This window comes from Monodon monoceros, unplaced genomic scaffold, assembly GCF_005190385.1.
Source record: "Monodon monoceros isolate NGI ecotype Baffin Bay Population unplaced genomic scaffold, NGI_Narwhal_1 Super_Scaffold_18, whole genome shotgun sequence".
Classification (NCBI taxonomy): Eukaryota; Metazoa; Chordata; class Mammalia; order Artiodactyla; family Monodontidae; genus Monodon; species Monodon monoceros.
In genome coordinates, this window is record NW_021703774.1 from 102948540 (window position 1) to 102972760 (window position 24221).

Sequence of the window (24221 nt, forward strand, 5' to 3'; positions counted from 1 at the left end):
TAAGTTTTGACTGAAGAACACACATTAATAGCTACATAAAAAATTCTTTAAAAGTAGAGCTTTAAGAAGTAAACAACTGTTATTTGTTAGATAATGCTACATAATGACCTGGCAGGATTTAGTATAATACACTTTGACTGGACATAGCCCTAAATCAGAGAAAAGCAAGTTGATACAGTGTAAAAGCAAGAAGTGTCATGTAACAAATAGTGGCCATAAAGATTCAATCCGGGGATTCAAAGAGGTAAAAGCTAAGAAATAGAAGCAAGCCAAAACCAGTGGGGAAGCGTCAGACTCAAAATAGCAGTAAACTAGTCTCAGAAAATGGTTTTCCATAAGGCCACCCAATATTTAAGAACCAGTGGGGTAGCCTATAGCAGAACTCTGAAGGGACTAAGACCTATGTTGCTATGACCCCCTTTGCTCTTTTGTCTTTTTTAAACTTCTTCGGAAACTTAGGCCATGCTGCAGAGTAGCACGCCTGCAGGTTGAGGAAGCAAAATGATTTTTCTCTGTTTAAAGTCTAGAAATTCCAGTCTATCCCATCACTTCCCTTGCAGGTCAGGTGACCCCCCTGAACGTGGCCCCAGTGGTTCACATGCCAGAACCCTTGTGCCTCATCGAGAACACTAATGGGCGACTGTTGGTTAATCCGAAAGCTCTGAAGATCCTGTCTGCCATTCAGCAGCCCGTTGTGGTGGTGGCTATCGTGGGCCTCTACCGCACCGGTAAATCCTACCTGATGAACAAGCTGGCTGGGAAGAACAAGGGTGAGTGGCACCAGGAAAGCCCAGCCGGGTCCCTTCTGTCCACCCACACTCCCAGCGTGCAGGAAGGTGATGCGAGGACAGGAAGTTAGAGATGAGGAGGAATATTGAAAGCTAATGTTTGGGCCACAGATAGTTAATTATCTTCTGGGAGATAAAGGGTTGAGTTCTGTTTCTGACATATCACCTCTTTTTTTCTTAGAAAAATCATACTATTTTCCAATTATAAGGGTAAGACATCATTAAAATACTTCTACATATGTAATTACAAATGATTAAAATTTTAATAGCGTAATATTCTTGCAAAAAAATCCATCAAATTTCCAGCCTACAGTACTTGGTATTCTTATTATCTCATCCCTCTATTGTAATTCAGATCAATACTGGGTTATACTTTCTGCCATATCTTCATCTTGCTTTCCTTAAATGGTAACTCAGTTGTCAAGAAAGTCTCCAATTTCCAGATCCCCTCCTCAATTACACCCTCTCCACTCCCCCTTGCAGGTTTCTCTGTTGGATCCACGGTGCAGTCTCACACCAAGGGCATCTGGATGTGGTGTGTGCCTCACCCTGAGAAGCCAAACCACATCCTGGTTCTTCTTGACACGGAGGGACTTGGAGACATAGAGAAGGCAAGGAACAAGGATTCCTTTTTTTTTTTTTTTGCGGTACGCGGGCCTCTCACTGTTGTGGCCTCTCCCGTTGCAGAGCGCAGGCTCCGGACACGCAGGCCCAGCGGCCATGGCTCACGGGCCCAGCCGCTCCGCGGCATGTGGGATCCTCCCGGACAGGGGCATGAACCCGTGTCCCCTGCATCCGCAGGCGGACTCTCAACCACTGCGCCACCAGGGAAGCCCAGGATTCCTTTTCAATCAACCTCCTCATCCCCGAACATTCTTTACACAGGGAGATTTCTTTTTGTACTTCTGCTTGACCAGAGTATACCTTTTATCCCCCTCTCTATTTTTAATAGTCAAAGTTTGGAAACCCGAAGTGAGAAAAATATATGTATAAGCCAGAATCATAATTGGGAGGCTGTGCTAACATGGAGATAGGCACTTAACCGAACTGCAGAAAGGTGGTACAAACAAAATCACTGTCACGAGTCTGACCCTGTAGAGGATAGAGATATGCAGTAAGCTTCAGGGCAGCGGGACTTGAGTCCAAATCAGGGTCCTGGCACTAGGAGCTCTCGGACTCTGACAAGCAAGAATAAGTCTCCTCAAATCTTCAGTTTCCCCTTTGATCTCATCCATTTTATCACTTGCACAGGAGTAACGTGGGATTTTTCCACTTCTATGCTGGTAAGTGTCTAACAAGCAGCCCACTGGGGAAGAAAAGCCTTGCTTTGTAGTACTTGCCGGATTTCCAAGTACTCCCATAACAGCTCACTCCAAGCTACCAAAGTCGTCACTAAACTCAGGGCTCAGGAAAGATGTACACAGCCAGCTCTCGTGAGCTGGCTCGAGCACAAAACTGGATCTTTCCCTTGAGCTCTCATTTTTTATGTCTTCATTTTGCCTTTAATTTACCACAATTTAAAATAGTTAACTCCTTTTTTCTTTAGTTTCCTCACCTGTAACATGGAGACAGTAGTTAAAAACTTATCTCGACGGTACCAGGAATCAAAACATGTTTCTGCTCCAGTCCTGCTGACCTGTGCAGAATTATCTCTGATCCATTTTACATTTTAAACATTATCTGAAACCTCAACAAGGGGAAAAAATATGACAGTAGTCTGTGGAGAAGAGGCTCTGGGGCTCAGGCTGATAAGGACTTTACGTTTCTCATCCCTACCAGATTAGATAATCACCTGGAGAACTGTAAGAAATGGCCTCCACGTACAGGAACTGTATATCTTTGTATCTTAGCATTTTCTTTTTTTGTTGTTGTTGCATCTTCTATGTACAGATCCCAACACGAAGAAGGTGCCCTGGAGCCCAAGGTTGGGGGTATCCAGTTTAGATTACATGTTCTAAAAGAGGGAGAGAACCATTGAGAGGTTTGCATTGAATACACTGAAGGTTCTCCTTTGCAGGGCTCCTGATCCATTCGTGCAGCAGAGAAATACCAAGTCAGTTCAGAGAACTGCCTTATTACCTGTGCAGTTTATTCACATCCTTCACCCCCAGTAGGCTCCTGAATATGTATCCCTAATACATCCCTACTCTTTGAGCAATTCTGGTGCTGAAGCTTAGCTGTATGCTGTCACTTGTCCCATCCCTCTCTCTAAAAAAAAAAAAAGAAAAAGAAAAACGTATCGAACCGTCCTGTATTTAAAAGCTACTCAATAAAATAGATGCATGTATTATGTATACAGACCAACTTTGTTTTACACAATTGAAAATCTTGATTTTAAGCACTCTGGTTACCTTCATGAACTTTGACTATCCATTTTTCAAATACCTAACCAGTTATAAGAGGGACTGATAAGTTAACAAAATATGGCTTTGTATAAAATTATCAATGCTAATGACAGAACTATTCAAAGCTCATATGTTTCTCACAACCATTTCTGTTCGTCTTGGCTAACATTTGTAAGTCAAGGGTCTTTTTTTTTTTTTTTTTTTTTTGCGGTACACGGGCCTCTCAGTGTTGTGGCCTCTCCCATTGCGGAGCACAGGCTCCGGACGTGCAGGCTCAGCGGCCATGGCTCACGGGCCCAGCCGTTCCGCGGCGTGTGGGATCTTCCCGGACCGGGGCACGAATCCATGTGCCCTGCATCGGCAGGCGGACTCCCAACCACCGCGCCACCAGGGAAGCCCAAGGGTCTATTTTTAATAACTGCTCATATGCGAATGCCATGAGACATGACTGAAATTTGTTCTGACTTCTAGGGTGACAAGAAGAGTGACACCCAGATATTTGTACTGGCACTACTACTGAGTAGTACCTTTGTATATAATACTATGAACACAATTGACCAGAGGGCTATCGACCTCTTGCAGTATCCTTTTGTTGTCCAGGATGGCACCAAAGCCAGAGAGAACTGCTTTATTCACCAGCTACCTTCATGAGTCCTTGTGTATCAAACACAAAAATGAAAACATTGTAAACATTAAAAGGACAAGACAACCCTCAGAATGGGAGAAAATATTTACAGATGAAGCAACTGACAAAGGATTAATCTCCAAAATATACAAGCAGCTCATGCAGCTCAATATCAAAAAAACAAACAACCCAATCCAAAAATGGGCAGAAGACCTAAATAGACATTTCTCCAAAGAAGATATACAGATTGTCAACAAACACATGAAAGGATGCTCAACATCACTAATCATTAGAGAAATGCAAATCAAAACTACAATGAGATATCATCTCACACCAGTCAGAATGGCCATCATCAAAATATCTAGAAACAATAAATGCTGGAGAGGGTGTGGAGAAAAGGGAACCCTTTTGCACTGTTGGTGGGAATGTAACTTGATACAGCCACTATGGAGAACAGTATGGAGGTTCCTTAAAAAACTACAAATAGAACTACCATATGACCCAGCAATCCCACTACTGGGCATATACCCTGAGAAAACCATAATTCAAAAGGAATCATGTACCACAATGTTCACTGCAGCTCTATTTACAATAGCCAGGACAGGGAAGCAACCTAAGTGTCCATCGACAGATGAATGGATACAGAAGATGTGGCACATATATACAATGGAATATCACTCAGCCATAAAAAGAAATGAAATTGAGTTATTTGTAGTGAGGTGGGTGGACCTAGAGTGTGTCATACAGAGTGAAGTAAGTCAGAAAGAGGAAAACAAATACCGTAGGCTAACACATATATATGGAACCTAAAAAAAAAAAAAGGTTGTGAAGAACCTAGGGGGCAGGACAGAAATAAAGACACAGACGTGGAGAGTAGACTTGAGGACATGGGGAGGGGGAAGGGTGGGCTGGGATGAGGTGAGAGAGTGGCATGGACATATATACACTACCAAGTGTAGAATGGATGGCTGGTGGGAAGCAGCTGCATAGCACAGGGAGATCAGCTTCGTGCTTTGTGACCACCTAGAGCGGTGGGATAGGGAAGGTGGGAGGGAGATGCAAGAGGGAGGGGATATGGGGACATATGTATATGTATGGCTGACTCACTTTGTTATACAGCAGAAACTAATGCACCATTGTAGAGCAATTATACTCCAATAAAGATGTTGGGGAAAAAAAGGGGCAAGAAAAAGTGTCCTTTTATTTACTGATGAAATGAGGATTGGTTATAACCCAAAGGGAATATAAAAGTATAGGAGGGCATGGAATTAAATATGGTTTAGACACAGTTCTATTTCCAACAGTTTTCCTTAATTGCATCTCAGCTATGTGACAGAACTGTCAAATCTGCTCAGAACAGTTACCTCACCTGATCTTGATGGGGCAGACAATGCACCTGACTTTATGAACATCTGTCCAGACTTAGTGTGGACTGTGAGAGATTTCTACCTTGACCTGGAAGCAAATGGGCGACTCATCACAGCAGATGAGTACCTGGAGAATTCATTGAGGCCAAAGCAAGGAAACAGGGACTTCAGTTTTGGAAAGAGGGAGATAAGTAGCACAAGAAATTATCTCTTGTGTGTTGCTGGTTAAAGTTATAGTTTCCTATATTTACTCAGCTGACTAAATCATCACATAAATAATTAATACTATTGATTTAAAGTGAACTAATACATTCAATATTAAATTGTATTACTCCCTTGTTCTTGGAGCAAATTACTTTTCCATTTTCCTTTCTCTGATTGATCACGTTTTAAGTTTTTGGTTAGGGTTTGTGAAAATGTAGTGAAATAAATAACAGTAGGTAGAAAGCACATTTATTTGTGGGAAAGAGATTAAAATGAAAGTTAACCCTATACTAAATAATTCTATTTTTCCTTCCTCAGGCACCGATCAACATCTTCAAAATTTTAATTTGCCCCGTCTGTGTATACAGAAATTCTTTCCAATAAAGAAATGCTTTATTTTTGACTTGCCCACTCATCGGAAAAAGCTTGCCCAGCTTGAGACACTGCATAATGATGACCTGGATCCTGAATTTGTACAAGTGGCAGATTTCTGTTCCTACATCTTCAGCCATTCCAAGACTAAAACTCTTTCAGGAGGCATCAAGGTCAATGGATCTCGTGAGTACTTCTTCAAGGATTTTCCTTCAATCCAAAATAGAGAATGGGAGCACTGCTGTAGTTTTCTCCTTCCACTATTGAAATTACATAATCAGCTACTACCAAGAAAACCATATGTATCATATTTATTAAATTCAGGTGAGTACCAAAAATATTTCTAGGATTTTTTAGCAATGCTTGCAAAGTAAGATAAATTAGGAATATAACCTGATGAAAAGGTCCGGTTAAAAAACTTCTACCTATAAGTGGTCCACTGTTGAACTAGACTAACCCACATGGGTTGGCAGCATTTGTTCTACTGATATTATGGATACTCATTATGCCTTTGATAGGCAGAAGATGAGGAAAACACATACATTCTCTGTATAAATAGAATGTGCTTGATACAAACATTAAACAAGCAGATGCCCAAGTTGTCTAGAACCCTTAAAGAAATCTAAGCAGACTTCTTGGTCCAGTTGTTCCTAAATACTCTATGTCTTGGAACTTTGTCAATTATTGCTATGCGCTAAAGGGAAGTTGAGTGCAAACAAAAATAGCTAAGGACAAGGAAGACAAACAGGAATGTTCCAACAAAGAGTAAGGTGAGCTGGTCTAATTGGCCTACTTTGTGATTTTTACAATGAGGGTAACACTCATACCAGCTTTACAGGTTGAAGTGGAGGAGAAAATGGAATTCTGAAGGAAACAGAAACCTGAGGAAGAGAGAAAGAATGGGAAGTATAAAGAGGCAAAAGGTCTATAGTATTCTAATCAAATGAATACACACAATTTTATATAACCATTTCCTCATTTCTCAATGAGAAAATGATGAAATGTGGATCATCACATAGATCTTGAACTTTCCTCTTTGAACACTTTCTTTTCTCAAAGAATTAAAGATCTGTCTTCTTGGTCACATAATTTCCCAAAGGAACTTATCTGGGCCACATGAACACTGTGCAGGAGGCTGAATACGCTAAATTAACATTCTCAGAATTACTCAGTTCAGAGCATGTCCCTTTTCTCTGCAAATAATTCAAGCATCTCTTCCTCCTGTGAAGATCTAGAGAGCCTGGTATGGACCTATGTCAATGCCATCAACAGTGGGGATCTGCCCTGCATGGAGAACGAAGTTCTGGCCTTGGCCCAGATTAAGAACTCAGCCGCAGTGCAAAAGGCCATTGCCCACTATGACCAGCAGATGGGCCAGAAGCTGCAGCTGCCCACGGAAACCCTCCAGGAGCTGCTGGACCTGCACAGGGTCAGTGAGAAAGGGGCTATGGAAGTCTTCATGAAGAACCCTTTCGAGGATATAGACCAAGGGTTCCAGGAAAAATTAGAGGTAATTAAGTTTTATTGCTGTAGTTCATGGGGCTTAGGGGCAATATAGGCAAGGTATTGCTATGAGGCAAAAATGAGGCAAAATGAGGACTTAATTAAGAGAAACAATTCTTACTAGACTGAGAGACAATGACTATCACTATGTGACCAAGATATCACTATTATTCTGAAAACAAACAAACAAAAAACCAAACAAATAAACATGTAACTACTCTGGACCCTATAGATTCTGAAACTTTTACATGCAGACAACTCAACTTACTATGTTACACCCATGGACTAATTTTTTTTAAAGTAATCTTATCCCTTAAAAAATGTATTCATAAAGTACTAATTAACTTTCCTTTTTTATTAATCAAGCATACAGAATTGCCAAATGGATCTACTAAAATATTATGCCTCTAGGTTTAATAGCACACACTCATCCATTCTACCTCATTGGGAATCCCAGCCCAGTATAATACTGGGATGGTTGTAAAACAGTAGGTTGCATTTAAAATTAGGGCATGAGGCTAGAGATCTGCAGTTTGAAGATCCTATCTAAAGCAGAAAAAGCCAAAGAATGGGGTTCCAGGAGATTTCAAAAACAAAAGTAAAGTCATTTTTCTACAGTGTATCATCCTTGGAACTTTTCTAGGTTTGGTAGGGAGGATATAGTATTGCTTGTAGTCCTTGAATTTACAGAAAAAATACAGAGATTCTTTTTGTAAGCCATTTCTAAAAGTACTGTAGTGTTGCTAACACCTTTTCCATGGGGCTTTTTCCCTTTAAGACCCTGCTAGAAGCCAAACAGAATGACTTTTGTAAACAGAATTTAGAGGCATCACTGAATCGCTGTTCAGCTTTACTTCAGGATATTTTTTGTCCTCTAGAAGAAGATGTGAAGCAAGGGATTTATTCAAAACCTGGGGGGCATCGTCTCTTCCTTCAGAAGAGAGAAGAGCTGAAGGCAAAGTACTATCAGGCGCCCAGGAAAGGAATACAGGTATCCCTAGTTTTATGTATTAATTATGGGGAATTGCTAGGGGTCTTTTTTTGGACAGGAAGAATGAGAGCTCTGGTATTAAACTGAACTATCACCATAGTCACCAGACTTTTATCACAACCTTCAACACTCATTGCAAAAAAGGGACTTTTTTGGTTACACAGTACAGAATCCCAATAATTGAACTAACTTAAGAAAATAATTCACTGGCTCACATAAACTAAAGGCAAAATGTTTAAATTTAGTTGTAAGTGTAGATATGTTCAAGAGTTTAACATAATCAGTTGATTACATGTAACAATGTAATCAATTTTCCCCTTTCCTTTTTCTTTCCAATCTCAACTCCAGCTTTCTGTTCCGTTTTCCTCACCATTGGCATCATTCTCAGGCAGGCTCACCCCACTCGGCAGCAAACATGACACCAACAGCTCGCAGCTTAACTAGTCCTTTGTGCCCTCAGTCTCACAGGAGAGAAAGCATCTTTCCCACCATCCATATCAGTCTTTAAAACACCCAAGCTGCAGTATTTTCCCGCCTGTACCCAAATATTTTGCATCAAGTGGCCTTGGGTACTCTAATAGGCCAGCCTGGAGCTTGTGCCCACCCCTTGACAGAAAAGGCTTGACATAGTTTCACCAAGTACAGACTGAGCACTTCCAGGGAGGAAAAGATGCTGGGAAGAAAAAGAAATAAAGAGGTTTATAACATTTCTAATCATTTCCTAGCTCTAACTGCATTTTTGGGGTTCCTAGGCTGAGGAAGCTCTGCAGAAATATTTACAGTCCAAGGAGTCTGTGAGTGTTACCATTTGGCAGACAGATCTGGTTCTCACAGCAAGGGAAAAGGAGATGGAAGGTGAGAAGAAAATGGAGAAAAAAAAATGTAAGACAGAAATTCTATACATTTTAAATTAATTTGGCCTGGTTCACCTGGGATCATTAAACAAGAGCAAGAATGGCAAAGATGTGCCATTCTTAGCTCCTCAGTCTATATTTGAATAGGGCATATACCGTCAGCTACAATATGATTACCTGGAGGGGAAATATGACCCCAGGGAATTTTCTCTATGAAGTAGCAGCAATAACAAGTGAGTGGGAGGCAGAAGGAAGGGTACTTTAATCCTAGAGAAGTTTGCCATTTTCTTCCTTTTCAGAGGCACGTGTGAAAGCAGAGTTTATGAAGGCTGAAGAAAAGAGGTTGGGGGCAATTCTAATGCAGCACCAGCAAAGGATGGAGCGGAGGGAGAGACTCCATCGGGAACAAGTGAGACAAATGGAGATAAAAAGTTTGTACCAGCAGGCCCTGCAACAGAGGGACCAAGAACGTCGGCTCAAGGTACTCATCAATTATTTCGTTTCTGGATTTTAATCACATACCCCTCTCTGTACTGATGAAAGCACGAAGCAGTGACAATGTAGGAGAGGCAGCATAATATTGTGGCTCAGGGCAAGGACTCTGGAATCAGACAGCCTGGGTAAAAAAGCCAGCTCCACTTCTTATATTATAAATATATTACATATATTATAAATATATAAATATGTTGTTTGGAGATGGTTATAATACCTATTTTATAGGGCTATTTTGATACTTAAATGAGTCAATATTTGTGTTTAGAATGATGCTTGGCACAGCATAAGCACTATTAATTTGTTAAGCAAAATCCAAGGATATTTCTAACCCACGGTAATTAGTCTTTTTTGTTATCTTGTTAATTGCTCTAGCTAGTCGTTTCCACTGGTCATAGATTACCTTGCTAAATTAATTTCATATTACTGTGTTTATGCCCCTTTCCCTTCCTTAATTGTCACTGGTTCTGAAAGCCTTTAACTTGTTTCATCCAGTCCTCTACTATTATTATCGCTCAATTAACAGTAGTTCTTATTTACCAAGCACTGTACACACATTCTCTAATCTAGTCTATTCACTGTGAATCACAACCATTATGTCCTTATTTTTCTGATTAGAAAAATTAGGTTCCAAAGAGATAACTAAATGCCAATATCATACATCCTAGCAAGTTATCAAAACAGCCTTCCCAGTGAGTGAGATCTACAATGCTTTCGTTTCTACAAACCTAGTCTGAAATTCTTATGTGAACACGCTTATGAGACTAAGGACACCCTCCTCCTCCTCCAGGGTGGCTGATCTACCTGTAGGTCCTTGTTTTCCAGACACTGCTCCAAGACAATTTTGAAATTACAGACCTGCACTGAAGGACAGTATTTTCAGCCTGGTGTTTCTGATCTCCCCACACTGTCCTTCTACTTTTACCCCATAACTGTGGAGACATGAAACAAATTCCCTTATCTAAGGCTCAGACTCCTCACCTGATTGTGGATATCACCTAGACACCTAGTTGTTGTATCAATCTCTCCTTGTAATACTAGATCTGACATTCCTCTGTGTATACATGAGAATTGAAGTCAAGATGTGACTCAGATTCCCTAAGGACAAACAGGGAAGGGGCCTTAGGATATAATTCTTGGAACACCAATAGTTCAGGGATTGAGAGATGAGGATGTTTCTGTAGCTAGATAAAGAAGCATGGAAGAAGAATTACACAAGTAGAAAACCAAGTGTGAGACGTAAAATGGACATGAACAGAAAGGAGGAATCAGGGTCTGTCTTTTGTTACTGATTGATTAAAATAACTAAGGGAAAGTCAATGATTTGGGCTCATTCCCTCCCCCCTCCTCCTGCAGAGATCTGGACATTATGTTTTGCTAAGCTCTTTGGTTTTATGTATCACTCTTTAGGAGGAGGCTGAAAAGCTCAAGGAGAGATTCCAAGCTGAGAGCAGAAAACTTCAGGATGAGATCCAGCATCTCCAGAGGAATGACTCACCAGATGATACATGTATCTTACTCTAAAGAACTAAACACTAGAACTTCATTTTCTTGTTCACTTTCACTGAAGACACAAAGGAACAAGAAACTATAGAACTTGAGACAATCACCATTTAAATAAACTTCATAATAATTATATTGAGCTTTTGTATTGAGTTATAAGGTTATGATGCTCATAATTGGTAAAACGTGCATTTCACTAATTTCAATAGTTTAAATGTTGTTTGCTTCCTTAAAGAGATTATGACTTGTATTATAAGGGACATATTATCATTGCCGCTATTGGCAGTGATATTGGGCAGGATCTATAAAGGGAAACTTTCTCTTGTACACCAATACCACCCCTCTAATTTTCCATATTTGTCTCAGTGGGGATTGGAAGAGACCTGGGAGGGTGTTTCTACAATAAACTAAGTCACATGGAATTTGCCCAGTGACTTGGACTCAGGTGGGCATCACTCCTGCCAAGTGGTTTTGTGCTGGATGCCATCAGGGAGAGGCACTGATGATAAAACACACGCAAAAAAACTAACCAAGCTTCGTAGTGGAGACGTGTGTGGTTCTCAACTGGGTGGAGGCTGCTCAGTCTATGGGCAATTATATGACTCCTGGTCATGGTCAGTAGACAGTCTGCTTAGACTATTCTAAGCTGTAAGCAAATAACATCATAATGAAATAGAGGTGCTCTAGAAGATGGAAGGTACTACCAGCATGGAAATTGTGTCATAGGCTGAAGAGCTAAAGAAGCCTAACCTTCCTGTTATCCTCACCAAGGGCATAACTTAAATAGGACATTATATATTATGAAGCAATTTATATTGGACTTGGTGATTGTGTATCACATCTTTATAATCCTTTAAGTCTGTAAATAAATGGTATAAGGCAGGGGTTCCCAATGCCTGGGCCATGGACAAGTACCAGTCCATGGCCTGTTAGGAACCAGGTCGCACAGCAGGAGGTGAGCAGCTAGCAAGCGAGCAAAGTTTCATCTGTATTTACAGCCACTCCCCATTGCTCGTATTACCACCTGAGCTCCGCCTCCTGTCAGATCAGCGGCGGCATTAGATTCTCATAGGAGCGCGAACCCTCTTGTGAACTGTGCATGCGAGGGATCTAGGTTGCACGCTCCTTGTGAGAATCTAATGCCTGATGATCTGAGGGGGAGCTGAGGTGGTGATGCTAGTGCTGGGGAGTGGCTGAAAACACAGATTATCATTAGCAGAGAGGTTTGACTGCACAGAGACCATAATAAATCAATTGCTTGCAGACATATCAAAACCCTATCAGTGAGTGCCAAGAGAAAACAAGCTCAGGGCTCCCACTGATTCTGCTTTATGGTAGTTGTATAATTATTTCATTATGTATTACAATGTAATAATAATAGAAATAAAGTGCACAATAAATGTAATGCGTTTGAATCATCCCGAAACCATCCCCCCTCCCCCAGTCCACGGAAAAATTGTCTTCCGTGAAACCTGTCCCTGATGCCAAAAAGGTTGGGGACTGCTGGTATAAGGTATGCAAGATAATGTTCCAAAAGATCTCATGGGACTTATTTAATTTTATGCTTGCTTATAGTACTAAAATTAAATGATTTTAATTCTTTGCAATCATATATGAAAGCCTACTGATTTTTATTAAAAACTATGGATTCTGTAAATATATCTGTGTATATATATTTTAACTGTAAATAACCATACAATTTTTTAAAATAACTATACTACTTTGTGTTTTTTTCCTCCCAATAGTTAAAAGTCTATAGGGACTTCTGAATTTCCCTAAAAATATTGAGAACTTTTTTTGAGAATTATTTTAATATTGGAAATGAAACACATTTTCTTATACCTTTCTATTTGCTTTTTGTTTCTTTGTTTTATAAATCCCTAGTGAAATAGGTTTTAAAAGTTATAGAGACATTATACAAAACTCTATTTTGTTTTCCTTAAATTGCTTACTTATTTATATAAGGTGTTTCCCAATTGGATTACATTATAGGAGCTTGAAATTTTTTAGTTGTTCAAAATATGATTTACTATTTAAAGAAGAAAAGCACATATTTTAACATCTGTCTTTTTTCCTGTTCTTTGCAGAGTTTTATTATGCTGAATTTCCCATAATCAGATAGGGCCTTGTGCTGTTCAGCTGTATTTCTGGACTTGAACTGAACATCCAAAGGTACCAAAGACCATAACATATTTGGCTGAGCATTTACCTAATAATACTTTATAACTGCCTTTGCAAGCTGTACAATTAATAAAGGAAAAAAATACATCTTAATACCCAAGGAATTGTCATGGTTGAAAAGAACAATATCTTCAAAATAAATATTGATTTCATTACTACCTCTCTTAGAAGAGATTTTTAAAAATTGCAACTCAGCAAAATTAAGTCACTTATCTAAGAGTCCAAGCTTGGTACTGGTAGCTTAGAGTATATTACAAAGTGTCTGATTTCTAGTATAATACTTTTTAATTATATTTTCAGGAAAAAAAAATGGCTTCCTCCTTTCTCTTAGAACTTACAGAGGCACGTGTTGCTTTCATCAGTCATCCACAAATATTCTTACCTACCACCTTTCATTGGATGTATAATTAGGAGTGAAATGCACAAGCTATTGGCTACTTATGTTCAACTTTAGTAGTTGATTCCAAATACTTTTCCAAAATACTGAAAATCATCCTTAAAATTATAATGGTTTCTAAAAGCTTTCCAGTAGTAGTATTTTTAGGCCAAAACAATGTATATGTGTTTAATGATTGAGAATTCATAGTAAATATTTATATCTATTTAGAAATGATATACTCATGCAAACTAGTAAAATAATGCGTAGAATGCACTTGGCTATAAATATATGTTTCTGATTCAACAGACTCTAGATAACATCCCCAAAAAAGGAGGAGCATGATGGAGGAGAGTGGAGGAGAAAAAGAAGAGAACAAGGCAGGAGAAGGAAAAGTGAGGTAAAAGGAGCAAAGGATGCTGATTCTGCCAAACTTCTCTGAAATATGCTGGGCATGTACTCTCAGCAAAAAGTGGGTACCACTGTAAAAATAACAGCTCTCCTGTTACAAAGAATTGATGTTTTCCTTCAGGCTGCATCATTCCTCCCACAGTTTGGGGAAGGATTTTTCCTGAGTAGTGGTCCAATCAGTGACCTAACTCTGATGTTGAGGTTGGGGATGGAACAGCTCAAGTAATATGAGGGAAGTCCATCTAACAACTAGAATCCAGGATGTCCTGGGACCTTGAATCCTTCAGAGGGCACTTGTGGGAACCCTAGATCAGGCAATTCAGAGGCACTTACTGGTCTTAGACTATGCTGTGTCTATTAATTCTGTTTTATCAACACAAGTGCTGGTTTTGAAGGCATTGGAGCTATAATAATGACAAATAGGCAAAATGCAAATCAATTGCTTTTGATAGCATAGTTTGATTGACCGGATGCCAAAGTCACAAATTTGAAAATTTCTTAACCTAAAGTGAACTAGCCTTGAAAAGTTTTGGAAATGTATAATGGATACTTTCAAGTTTATGATAGTCTACTCACATACATATTCAACATTTGGAAATAGATGTCACAGGTAACAGAGGACGCCAAATTATCTAACTATTGTTTTAATTTCACAGATTGGATCTTAGGACCAAGGGTGTAGATGCTCTTTCCAATTGGCCTCACTTGAGAGGCACCAAATATGTTTCTATGGAATGGAGTTAGGGCAAAATGAGAAACAATCAAGACTCCAGGGCTGTATCTGCAGTAGTGCTTATGATCACCATTGATGATGTGGCTTGAAGTGAATATGCTCAGTTAGTGGTAGAAGAGGAGAAAAGGTAGAGTCAGCTCAACCTGTGTTGAGGGACAAGGAACAGAAGGAAGATCAGTGCCTCTCAGGGAGGGACAGAAGACAGCCTTTTGTCTTTTTTCACATTCACAAATACATGATGCCATATCTAGGATACTTTCTTTTATCTATGTGTCTATCCTACAAATATGAAATCTTCATAATCACCTTACTCCCCCCAACAACAGTTTAAATTTTCATTGGGATTACATTGAATCCATTAAAAAATATTTCTATCAGCTCTGCTTTGAAATCTCTGTATTTACATCCATTTTGAAACTTTTTTACTGAGTAAAGAAATTTGAGTTGACATTGTTTTTTTATTCAGTACTTTAGAAATGTTTTTCCACTTTCCCTAACTTGCACAGTTTCCAGAAAGAAGTTGTTCACCTTCTTACTCTTGTTTTTCTGTATGTAGTGTCTGTTTTTCTTGTAGCCTTCAAGATCTTTTATGTTTAGATTTCATTATTTTGCCTATGGTGTGTTTTTCTTTGTATTTATCCTACTTGGGTTTCTCTGAACTTCTGAATCTGTAGTGTGCTTTCAGTAATTTTAGAAAGTTCCCTTTCCTTTCCATTTTCTAATATTACAATTACATGTATATTGTTTTGATATTGTTTTGTGAGATGTGCTGAGCTACTCGTTGCTCAGTTATTTCTTTCACTCCTTGAATATCTTCATGGTTCAGTTTGGTTAATTTCTATTGACCTATCTAAAGTTCTCTGATTCCTTCCTCCACTGGGTACTCATTCAGTCATCCGTTAAACCCATTAAAGGACTTCTTCATTTTCACTTACAGCATTTCCATCTGACTCTACTAATAGTTTCCACATCTCTGCTGAAAACTCACATCTGTTCACTGTGTTCATCTTTCCACTAGATCCTTTAACATAATAATTATAGTGATTTAAAAAGCCCTGTCTGATTGTTCCAATACTTGGTCTATCTCTGTTTCTGCTGCTTGTTTTATTTCTTCACAATGGATACTTTTCACTTCATTTTTTTCTGTGTCTCATAATTTTTCATTGAATGCTGGCCATTGTGTAAAAAACAGTTGAGATTGAAATAATGTTTATGCTTAGAAATGGGTATGTCTCCTTTCTGTTAAGATGTTTGTGGTGACCATTTATTTAATGTAGTTATAATTCAGTTGGATATGGGTTTTGTTTTTTCTACAGCTAACTTCAGTGTACCACAAGCCTCAAATTTCTCCAGTGGAGTTCTATAATTTCACTGTTCTTTATATAAAGCCTGGAGTGCCAGAAAGTTTGTCTCAGTATTGCTGTTCCACTCCCAGTTTTAGCAGACCCTGAACACTGGTGTCACATGGGTCTTTTATTTCTTTATGATCTTATTCCTATCACAGTGATGGGCTGCTAGTACCTGTAACTCAGTTCAAGGTTCCTGGTGAAAGCATGGGTCATCTCTGTTCTCCAGGTACTGCTGTGCAACCTCAAACCATGAAATGCCCAACCTGCCTGTCCCACCAAGGGGGCTCCCTCATTTCTCCTGCCCTACATTTAATATTTTTCTGTGAGCACCTGATGGAGGCCAGCTTTTTAGTGTTTTACCAAACTTTGTGTAGCAGGATATTAAATAATGAGACTGTTCCTGTCTGAGTATTTTCGCTAGGTTCAGTAGCTGAGTACTATAGGTTTCAAATTAACCCCCACAATTTCTAAAACAAGGTGCTAGACCATCTTTTCAGGAATTCAACTAACAGAATATGAAAAACTTTATATCAACTAAATGGAGTCCCATTAAATTCTATCATTTTAATAACCCATTTTAACAAATTGTCCTTTACAATACTGTACTCTTACAACTGAACTCTGAATGTAATTTTAAAAGGTATTCTTCCTCAAAACATTTACAAACCATGGAATCTGGAAGAAATAATCCAAATTTACTTTTTCCTCCATTATCAATTAACAAAAAACCTTGTTTACAGTCAAAAAGAACTAACTAGACTTAGATTATTCTTCTCTAGAAACCCGTCTTTATAGCATCATAAACAATATTAAAAATAAAACCAAAAACACAAGAGATAAGGGGAGCTTCTTGGATCCAGGTAGGTGATAAAGGACTGTTATTATTCAGGCTTGGGTCATGTGCCCACCCTCCTTCTACATCAGTCTCTGTGTCTCAGGAAGTACAGGGCCACTATACTTAGCCCACCTTGGGTTCAACTCTCAAAATGGCCAAGATTGTTTCAGGACTCATTAAAAAAAATCTGTCTTTGATATATTGTTGCATATATTTTTAGAGTTATAACAGAATTTTCACCTCTAAAAATTGTATGATTATATTTTACAAGATGAGCTCATGCAACCCAACTAGAGACTATATTTTTCTAGCTACGCTTGCAGCTTGGTATGGCCATGTGATTAAGCTTCACATGAAATATAAACAACAGGGAGATCAGCTGGGTGCTTTGTGACCACCTAGAGGGGTGGGATAGGGAGGGTGGGAGGGAGATGCAAGAGGGAGGGGATATGGGGATATGTGTGTATGTATAGCTGATTCACTTTGTTATAAAGCAGAAAATAACACACCATTGTAAAGCAATTATACTCCAATAAAGATGTTAAAAAAGAAAAGTATATGTATGTCACTTCTGGATCTGGATGAGAGAACTTTGAACTTTCACTCTGTGAATCCCTTTTTCCTTCCTACTGCCTGGATCACTAACGTGGCAGCAGTCAAACTTTGATCTTGCCGATGAATACTATGACTTGATGGGTACAGAAGAGCAGTATGCAGGGAAGCTGCATCCCTGAATGATCTTGTGGAGCAAAGTTTCCACTCAAGCCAAGAGCAGAAGGACTATAACATGTCTTCTAAGCCAGCGGTCCTTTTTTTTGGCACCAGGGACCGGTTTCGTGGAAGACAATTTTTCCACAGGCGCGGAGCGGGGAATGGTTCAGGCGGTAATGTGAGCAATGGTTCAGGCCGTAATGCGAGCGATGGGGAGTGATAGGGAGCAGCAGATGAAGCTTTGCTCGCTCGCCTGCCACTCACCTGCTGTGTGGCCCGGTTCCTAACAGGCCGTGGACTGGTACTGGTCCAGGGCCCGGGGGGTTGGAGACCCCTGTTCTAAGCTGTAGCAACCGCCTCCTAAATGAGCTCTTTCTCCAGTGAGCTCTTTTTTCTCCCTCTTTTCCTGCAATCAGAGTGATGCAACAAGCACAGCTCTGAGCATGCTTGATAATCTTCAAAGACTGCCTGCCTCTGGAATAAAGTCTATGACCTAGGCCACAATTGACCTTTCAACTTCATCTTCAATGAGCCCATCAGCTACAGTGGACTTCAAGTGATGTGCAGCATTTACTCACTACCATTATATATTTGCTCATTCCCTTCCTTTAAAATACATTTCCTCTAATCTCTCTTTGATGAAATCTGAGTCATCCTTCAAGATACAGCAGAAATTACACCTCCTTATGAAGCCATCTATAACCTTTCCAAATATAATTGTTGCTTTGAAATAGACTCAAATATTTCATTTGTTACATTATGTTAGCACTGATGTCTTCTCACTTTATTTTATACTATTTGCCCCCTTCAAGGTATAGTTTCACCAAGAGTGAGAAATTTGCTTTAAATGCCCAGTAAATATGGGTCTCCAATTGGATTACATGTACCAGTAAAATGTAAGTTCAATTGTTGCAGGCAAAGATAGCATTGCTCAATTTTAATAATCCCAAATAAAGACAATTGAAAACATTGATCAGTGTGGCAGCCACACTGGCCATCTCATGGTTTTCTGAGCACACCAAGCTTGTTTTCACCTCCGCAACCTGCTGTTCTCCTGCCTGGAGCACTATTCCACTTTATCTTCAAATGGCTTACCCCCTCACTTCAGTTACAACTTTTAAAAATATTGCTTCCTCAGAGAACCCTTATCTGACTAACATAGCTAGAATATCCACCTCCTCTGTCCATTACCCATTGACTTGTTACCATTCTTTATCTTCACCTGAAATTTTATATGTATGTACTCATCCATGTAAACACACACATATTCATATACTAATTTATTATTTGAATAAGTATATTTCCTTTGCATGTTTTTCTCATAAACCTCTCTCTCCTTTCATGATTGTAAACACTTCAATATCTGGGACCATGTCACAATCTGTACCTACTGCAGGGATTAGCATACAATAATTACTCAATATATGCCTGTCAAATTGAATTGAATCAATATAGTGCTCTTCACATTTATTATTCATTTACCTGTGTTGATTTTTTTAATTGACTAAAAGATTAAGCAGTTCATCTTTGCAGGTACATACTAAGTGCTAAAATAGTTTAAAAAAAGAAATACAGCTTTCAGTTTACTGCCATTGTTGCTTGGAAGATTCATTCTGGTAGCATACATATGTAGCAACACTTTGAGGTAGATATTGAGTAAATATTTTTATTGCCAACTTTGAGTTAAGGAAATTGAAAATCTACATTGATTTTAATATCTTAAACTGTAAAAGCACAAATGAATACTAGAGATTAGCTAAATCCACTTAGATATAAATAAACTGCAGCTAAGAAAAACTAACAGAATTCCCAAAGTCCTTACAGACTCTTAGTGGACTAATGCCAGAAAGACTAATGCCAAAAAGTTGAAGTATTGGCAATGTTGAAATAGAAAATTATGCTTACTTCATACATGTTTTGAAGTTTAAAAAAGAAAAAACACTGATCATCTAATTTCACCATGATATTATATTGGAAGAGTATATTTTAGCTTTTAATATTAAGAACAATAGTATATAATCACATCTTAAAGGTAAAGTTTCCTAATGAAGATGAGATTAATAGCATTACATCATATATCAAAGAAAAAAGAAGGATTTTAATACTTCAATATGAAGTTTGGGAGACCACACAAGATGGTGGAGTAGAAAGACACTCTCCTGAGCTCACCCCCTCTCATACGCACACCAAAATCACAACTATTTGCAGAACAACCATTGAGGAAAGACTCGAACCTACTGGCAAAGATCTTCTACAACTAAGATCTACTATCTATCTATCTGTCTATCTATCTATATATATATACCTCACGGTAATTACAAACCTAGAACTTATAACAGACACACACAAAAAAAGAAAAAGGAATCCAGATATAACACTAAAGATAGTCATCAAATCACAAGAGAAGACAACAAAAGAAGAAGAGGGGAATAAAAAAGACCTATGAAAACAAGCCCCAAAACAACTAACAATATGGCAGTAAGTACATACTTATCAATAATTATTTAAATATAAATGGACTAAATGTTTCAATCAAAAGACACAGAGTGGCTGAATGGATACAACTATAAGAACCATTTATATACTGCCCACAAGAGAGTCACTTCAGATTGAAGACACACACAAACTGAAAGTGAGAGGATGGAAAAACGTATTCCATGCAAATGGAAATCAAAAAACATCTGGGATAGCAATACTTATATAACACAAAAAAAAGACTTTAAAACAAAGACTATAAAAAGAAACAAAGAAAGACAACACATAATGAAGGGATCAATCCAGGAAGACATACCAATTGTAAATATATATGAACCCAGTATAGAAGCACCTAAATACATGAAGCAAATATTAACATACATAAAGGGAGAAATAGACAGGAACAATAATAGTAGGGGACTTTAACACCCCACTTACATCAGTGAATGGATCATCCAGACAGAAAATCGATAAGGAAACAGTGCCTTAAATGACACATTAGGTCAGATGACCTTAATAGATATATACAGAGCATTCCATCCAAAAGCAGCAAAATACACATTCTCTTCAAGTGAACATGCAACTTTCTCCAGGATAGATCACATCACAGGCTAGGCCACAAAACAGGCTTTGGTAAATTTAAGAAAACTGAAATCATATCAAGTATATGTCCCGACCACAACTCTATGAGACTAGAAATCAACTACAAGAAAAAAAAACTGCAACAAAACCAAACACATGGAGGCTAAACAATATGCAACCAATGGATCACTGAAAAATTCAAAGAGGAAAACAGAAAATACCTAGAGACAAATGAAAATGAAAACATGACAATCCAAGATCTATGGGACACAGCAAAAACAGTTCTAAGATGGAAATTTATAGTAATGCAAACTTACCTCAGGAAACAAGAAACATCTCAAATAAACAACCTAACCTTACACCTAAAGGAGCTAGAAAAAGAAGAACAAACAAAATTCAAATAGTAGAAGGAAAGAAATCATAAAGAACAGAGCAGAAGTAAATGAAATAAAGACTAAAAAAAAAATAGAAAAGATTAATGAAACTAACACCTGATTCCTTGAAAAGATAAAGAAAATAGACAAACATTTAGCCAGATTGATCAAGAAAAAGAGAGAGAGGGCCCAAATCAATAAAATCAAAAATGAAAAAGGAGAAGTTACAACAAACACCACAGAAATACAAAGGGTTATAAGAGACTACTATGAACAACTATATGCCAATAAGTTGGACAACCTAGAAGAAATGAACTAATTCCTAGAAATGTACAATCTCTGAAGACAGACCAGGAAGAAATAAAAAATATAGAGTCCAATTACCAATAATGAAATAGAATCAATTATTTAAAAAACAAAAAACTCCCAACAAACAGAAGTCCCAGACCAGATGTCTTTCTCAGGGGAATTCTACCAAACATTTAGAGAAGAGTTAATACCTAACCTTCTCAAACTATTCCAAAAAATTGCATAGGAAGGAACACTTCTAAACTCATTCTATGAGGCCAACATCCCCCTGATTCCAAAACCAGACAAAAATATCACAAAAAAAGAAAATTACAAGCCAATATCACTGATGAATATGGATGCAAAAATCCTCAACAAAATATTAGCAAACCAAATCCTGCAACATATGAAAGGATCATACACCATGATCAAGTAGGGTTTATTCCAGGGATGTAAGGATTTTTCAGTATCTGCAAATCAATCAATGTGATAGACCACATTAATAAATTAAAGAATAAAAACCATATGATCATCTCAATAGGTACAGAAAGACCTTTTGACAAAATTCAACTTCCATTAATCATAAAAACTCTCTAGAAAGTGGGCATACCAGGAACTTACTGCAACATAATAAAGGTCATATATGACAAACCACAGTTAACATCATACTCAACAGTGAAAAGCTGAAGGCATTTCCTCTAAGATTAGGGAAAAGACAAGGATGCCCAACCTCACCACTTTTATTCAACATGGTTTTGGAAGTCTTAGCTACAGCAATCATACAAGAAAATAGAAATAATCCAAATTGGAAAGGAAGTAGTAAAACTGTCACTGTTTGCAGATGACATGATACTATGCATAGAAAATCCTAAAGACACCATTAGAAAACTACTAGAGCTCATCAATGAATTTGGTAAAGTTGCAGGATACAAAATTAATATAAAAAAGTCTGTTGCATTTCTATACACTAACAATTAAATATCAGAAAGATAAATTAAGGAAATAATCCCATTTAGCATCATATCAAAAAGAACAAAATACCTAGGAATAAACCTAAGGAGGCAAAAGACCTGTACTCAGAAAACTAAAAGATGCTGATGAAAGAATTTGAAGATGACACAAACAGATGGAAAGATATACAGTGTTCATTGATTGGAAGAATCAATATTGTTAGACTGTCCATACTACCCAAGGCAATCTATAGACTCAATGCAATTTCTATCAAAATACCAAGGGCATTTTCCACAGAACTAGAACAAATAATTTTAAAATTTGTAGGAAACACAAAAGACCCCAAATAGCCAAAATGATCTTGAGAAAGAACAGCTCTGGAAGAATCAGGCTTCCTGACTTCAGACTATATTACAAAGCTACAGTAATCAAAAGAGTATGGTACTGGCACAAAAACAGACACATAGATCAATGGAACAGACTAGAAAGCCCAGAAATAAACCTACACACCTATGGTCAATTAATCTATGACAAAGGAAGCAAGACTATACAATGGAGAAAAGATAGTCTCTCCAATAAGTTGTGTTGGGAAAACTGGACAGCTACATGAAAAAGAATAAAATTAGAACATTCCCTAACACCATATACAAAAATAAACTCAAAATGGATTAAAGACCTACATTTTATACCAGAAACCATAAAATTCATAGAAGAAAACCTATGCGGAACACTTTTTGACATAAATCATAGCAATATTTTTTTGGATCTGTCTCCTAAAGCAAAGGAAAACAAAAGTAAAAATAAACAAATGGGCACTAGATAATCTTAAAAGCTTTTACACACAAAAGGCTCCATTAACAAAACAGAAAGACAACCTACTGAATAGGAGAAAATATTTGCAAATTATATGACCAATAAGTGTTAATATCCAAAATATATTAACATCTCATACAACTCAACATGAAAAAAGAATTTAAATTGTCAGAAGACTTGAATAGATATTTTTCCCAAGAAGACATATAAATGGCCAATAGGCACATGAAAAGATGCTCAACTTTGTTAATCATCAAAGAAATGCAAATTAAAATGACAACGAGATGTCACCTCACACCTTTCGGAATGGCTAATATCAAAAAGACCACAAATAACAAATATTAGTGAGGATGTGGAGAAAAGGAAACCCTTGTACACTGTTGTTTATTTATTTATTTTTTTGTGGTACGCAGGCCTCTCACTGTTGTGGCCTCTCCCATTGTGAAGCACAGGCTCCAGACACGCAAGCTCAGTGGCCATGGCTCACGGGCCCAGCCGCTCTGCGGCATGTGGGATCTTCCCGGATTGGGGCACAAACCCATGTCCCCTGCATCTGCAGGCGGACTCTCAACCACTGCACCACCAGGGAAGCCCTATACACTGTTGATGGGAATGTAAATTGGAAAACCATAAGGAGGTTTCTCAAAGACTAAAACTAGAACTACCATATGACCCAGCAATTCTACTCCTTGGTATATATCTGAAAAAAAAAATGAAAACACTAATTGAAAAAGTTACATGCACCACAATGTTCAGAGCAGCATTATTTACAACTGCCAAGATATGGAAGCAACCTAAGTATCCATAAATAGATGAATGAATAAAGAAGATGTGTGTGTGTGTGTGTGTGTGTGTGTATATATATATATATATATATACACACACACACACAATGGAATACTACTCAGCCATAAAAAAATGAAATTTTGCAATTTGTAACAACATGGATGGACTTGGAGAGTATTATGCTAAGTGAAATAAGTCCGAGAAAGACAAATACTGTATATCACTTATACATGGAATGTTAAAAATAAAACCAACTTGTTGATATGACAAAAAAGAAAAACTCATAGATATAGAGAACAAACTAGTGGTTAC

The 24221-nt window shown here is 38.0% G+C and overlaps 1 protein-coding gene across 1 annotated transcript; it reads left to right on the forward strand.

Moving 5' to 3' along the window:
* Positions 1-564: 564 nt before the first annotated feature.
* On the forward strand, positions 565-12111 carry LOC114898979 (guanylate-binding protein 5-like). Its single transcript, XM_029229249.1, has 10 exons — positions 565-770; positions 1272-1399; positions 3605-3714; positions 5084-5295; positions 5648-5887; positions 6931-7211; positions 7983-8195; positions 8948-9050; positions 9349-9530; positions 10952-12111. The coding sequence occupies exons 1-10, from the start codon at positions 599-601 to the stop codon at positions 11063-11065; spliced, it is 1755 nt and encodes a 584-aa protein (XP_029085082.1). The 5' UTR covers positions 565-598; the 3' UTR covers positions 11066-12111.
* Positions 12112-24221: the final 12110 nt, after the last annotated feature.

What these genes read in the sequence shown, in the direction of transcription:
- LOC114898979 (XM_029229249.1), top strand. Translation starts at nt 599, where the DNA reads ATGCCAGAACCCTTGTGCCTCATCGAGAACACTAATGGGCGACTGTTG. An exon ending in AGGGCTATCGACCTCTTGCA is followed by an intron (nt 3,715 to 5,083) that starts GTATCCTTTTGT and finishes ATTGCATCTCAG; the next exon opens with CTATGTGACAGAACTGTCAA. An exon ending in CATCAAGGTCAATGGATCTC is followed by an intron (nt 5,888 to 6,930) that starts GTGAGTACTTCT and finishes CCTCCTGTGAAG; the next exon opens with ATCTAGAGAGCCTGGTATGG.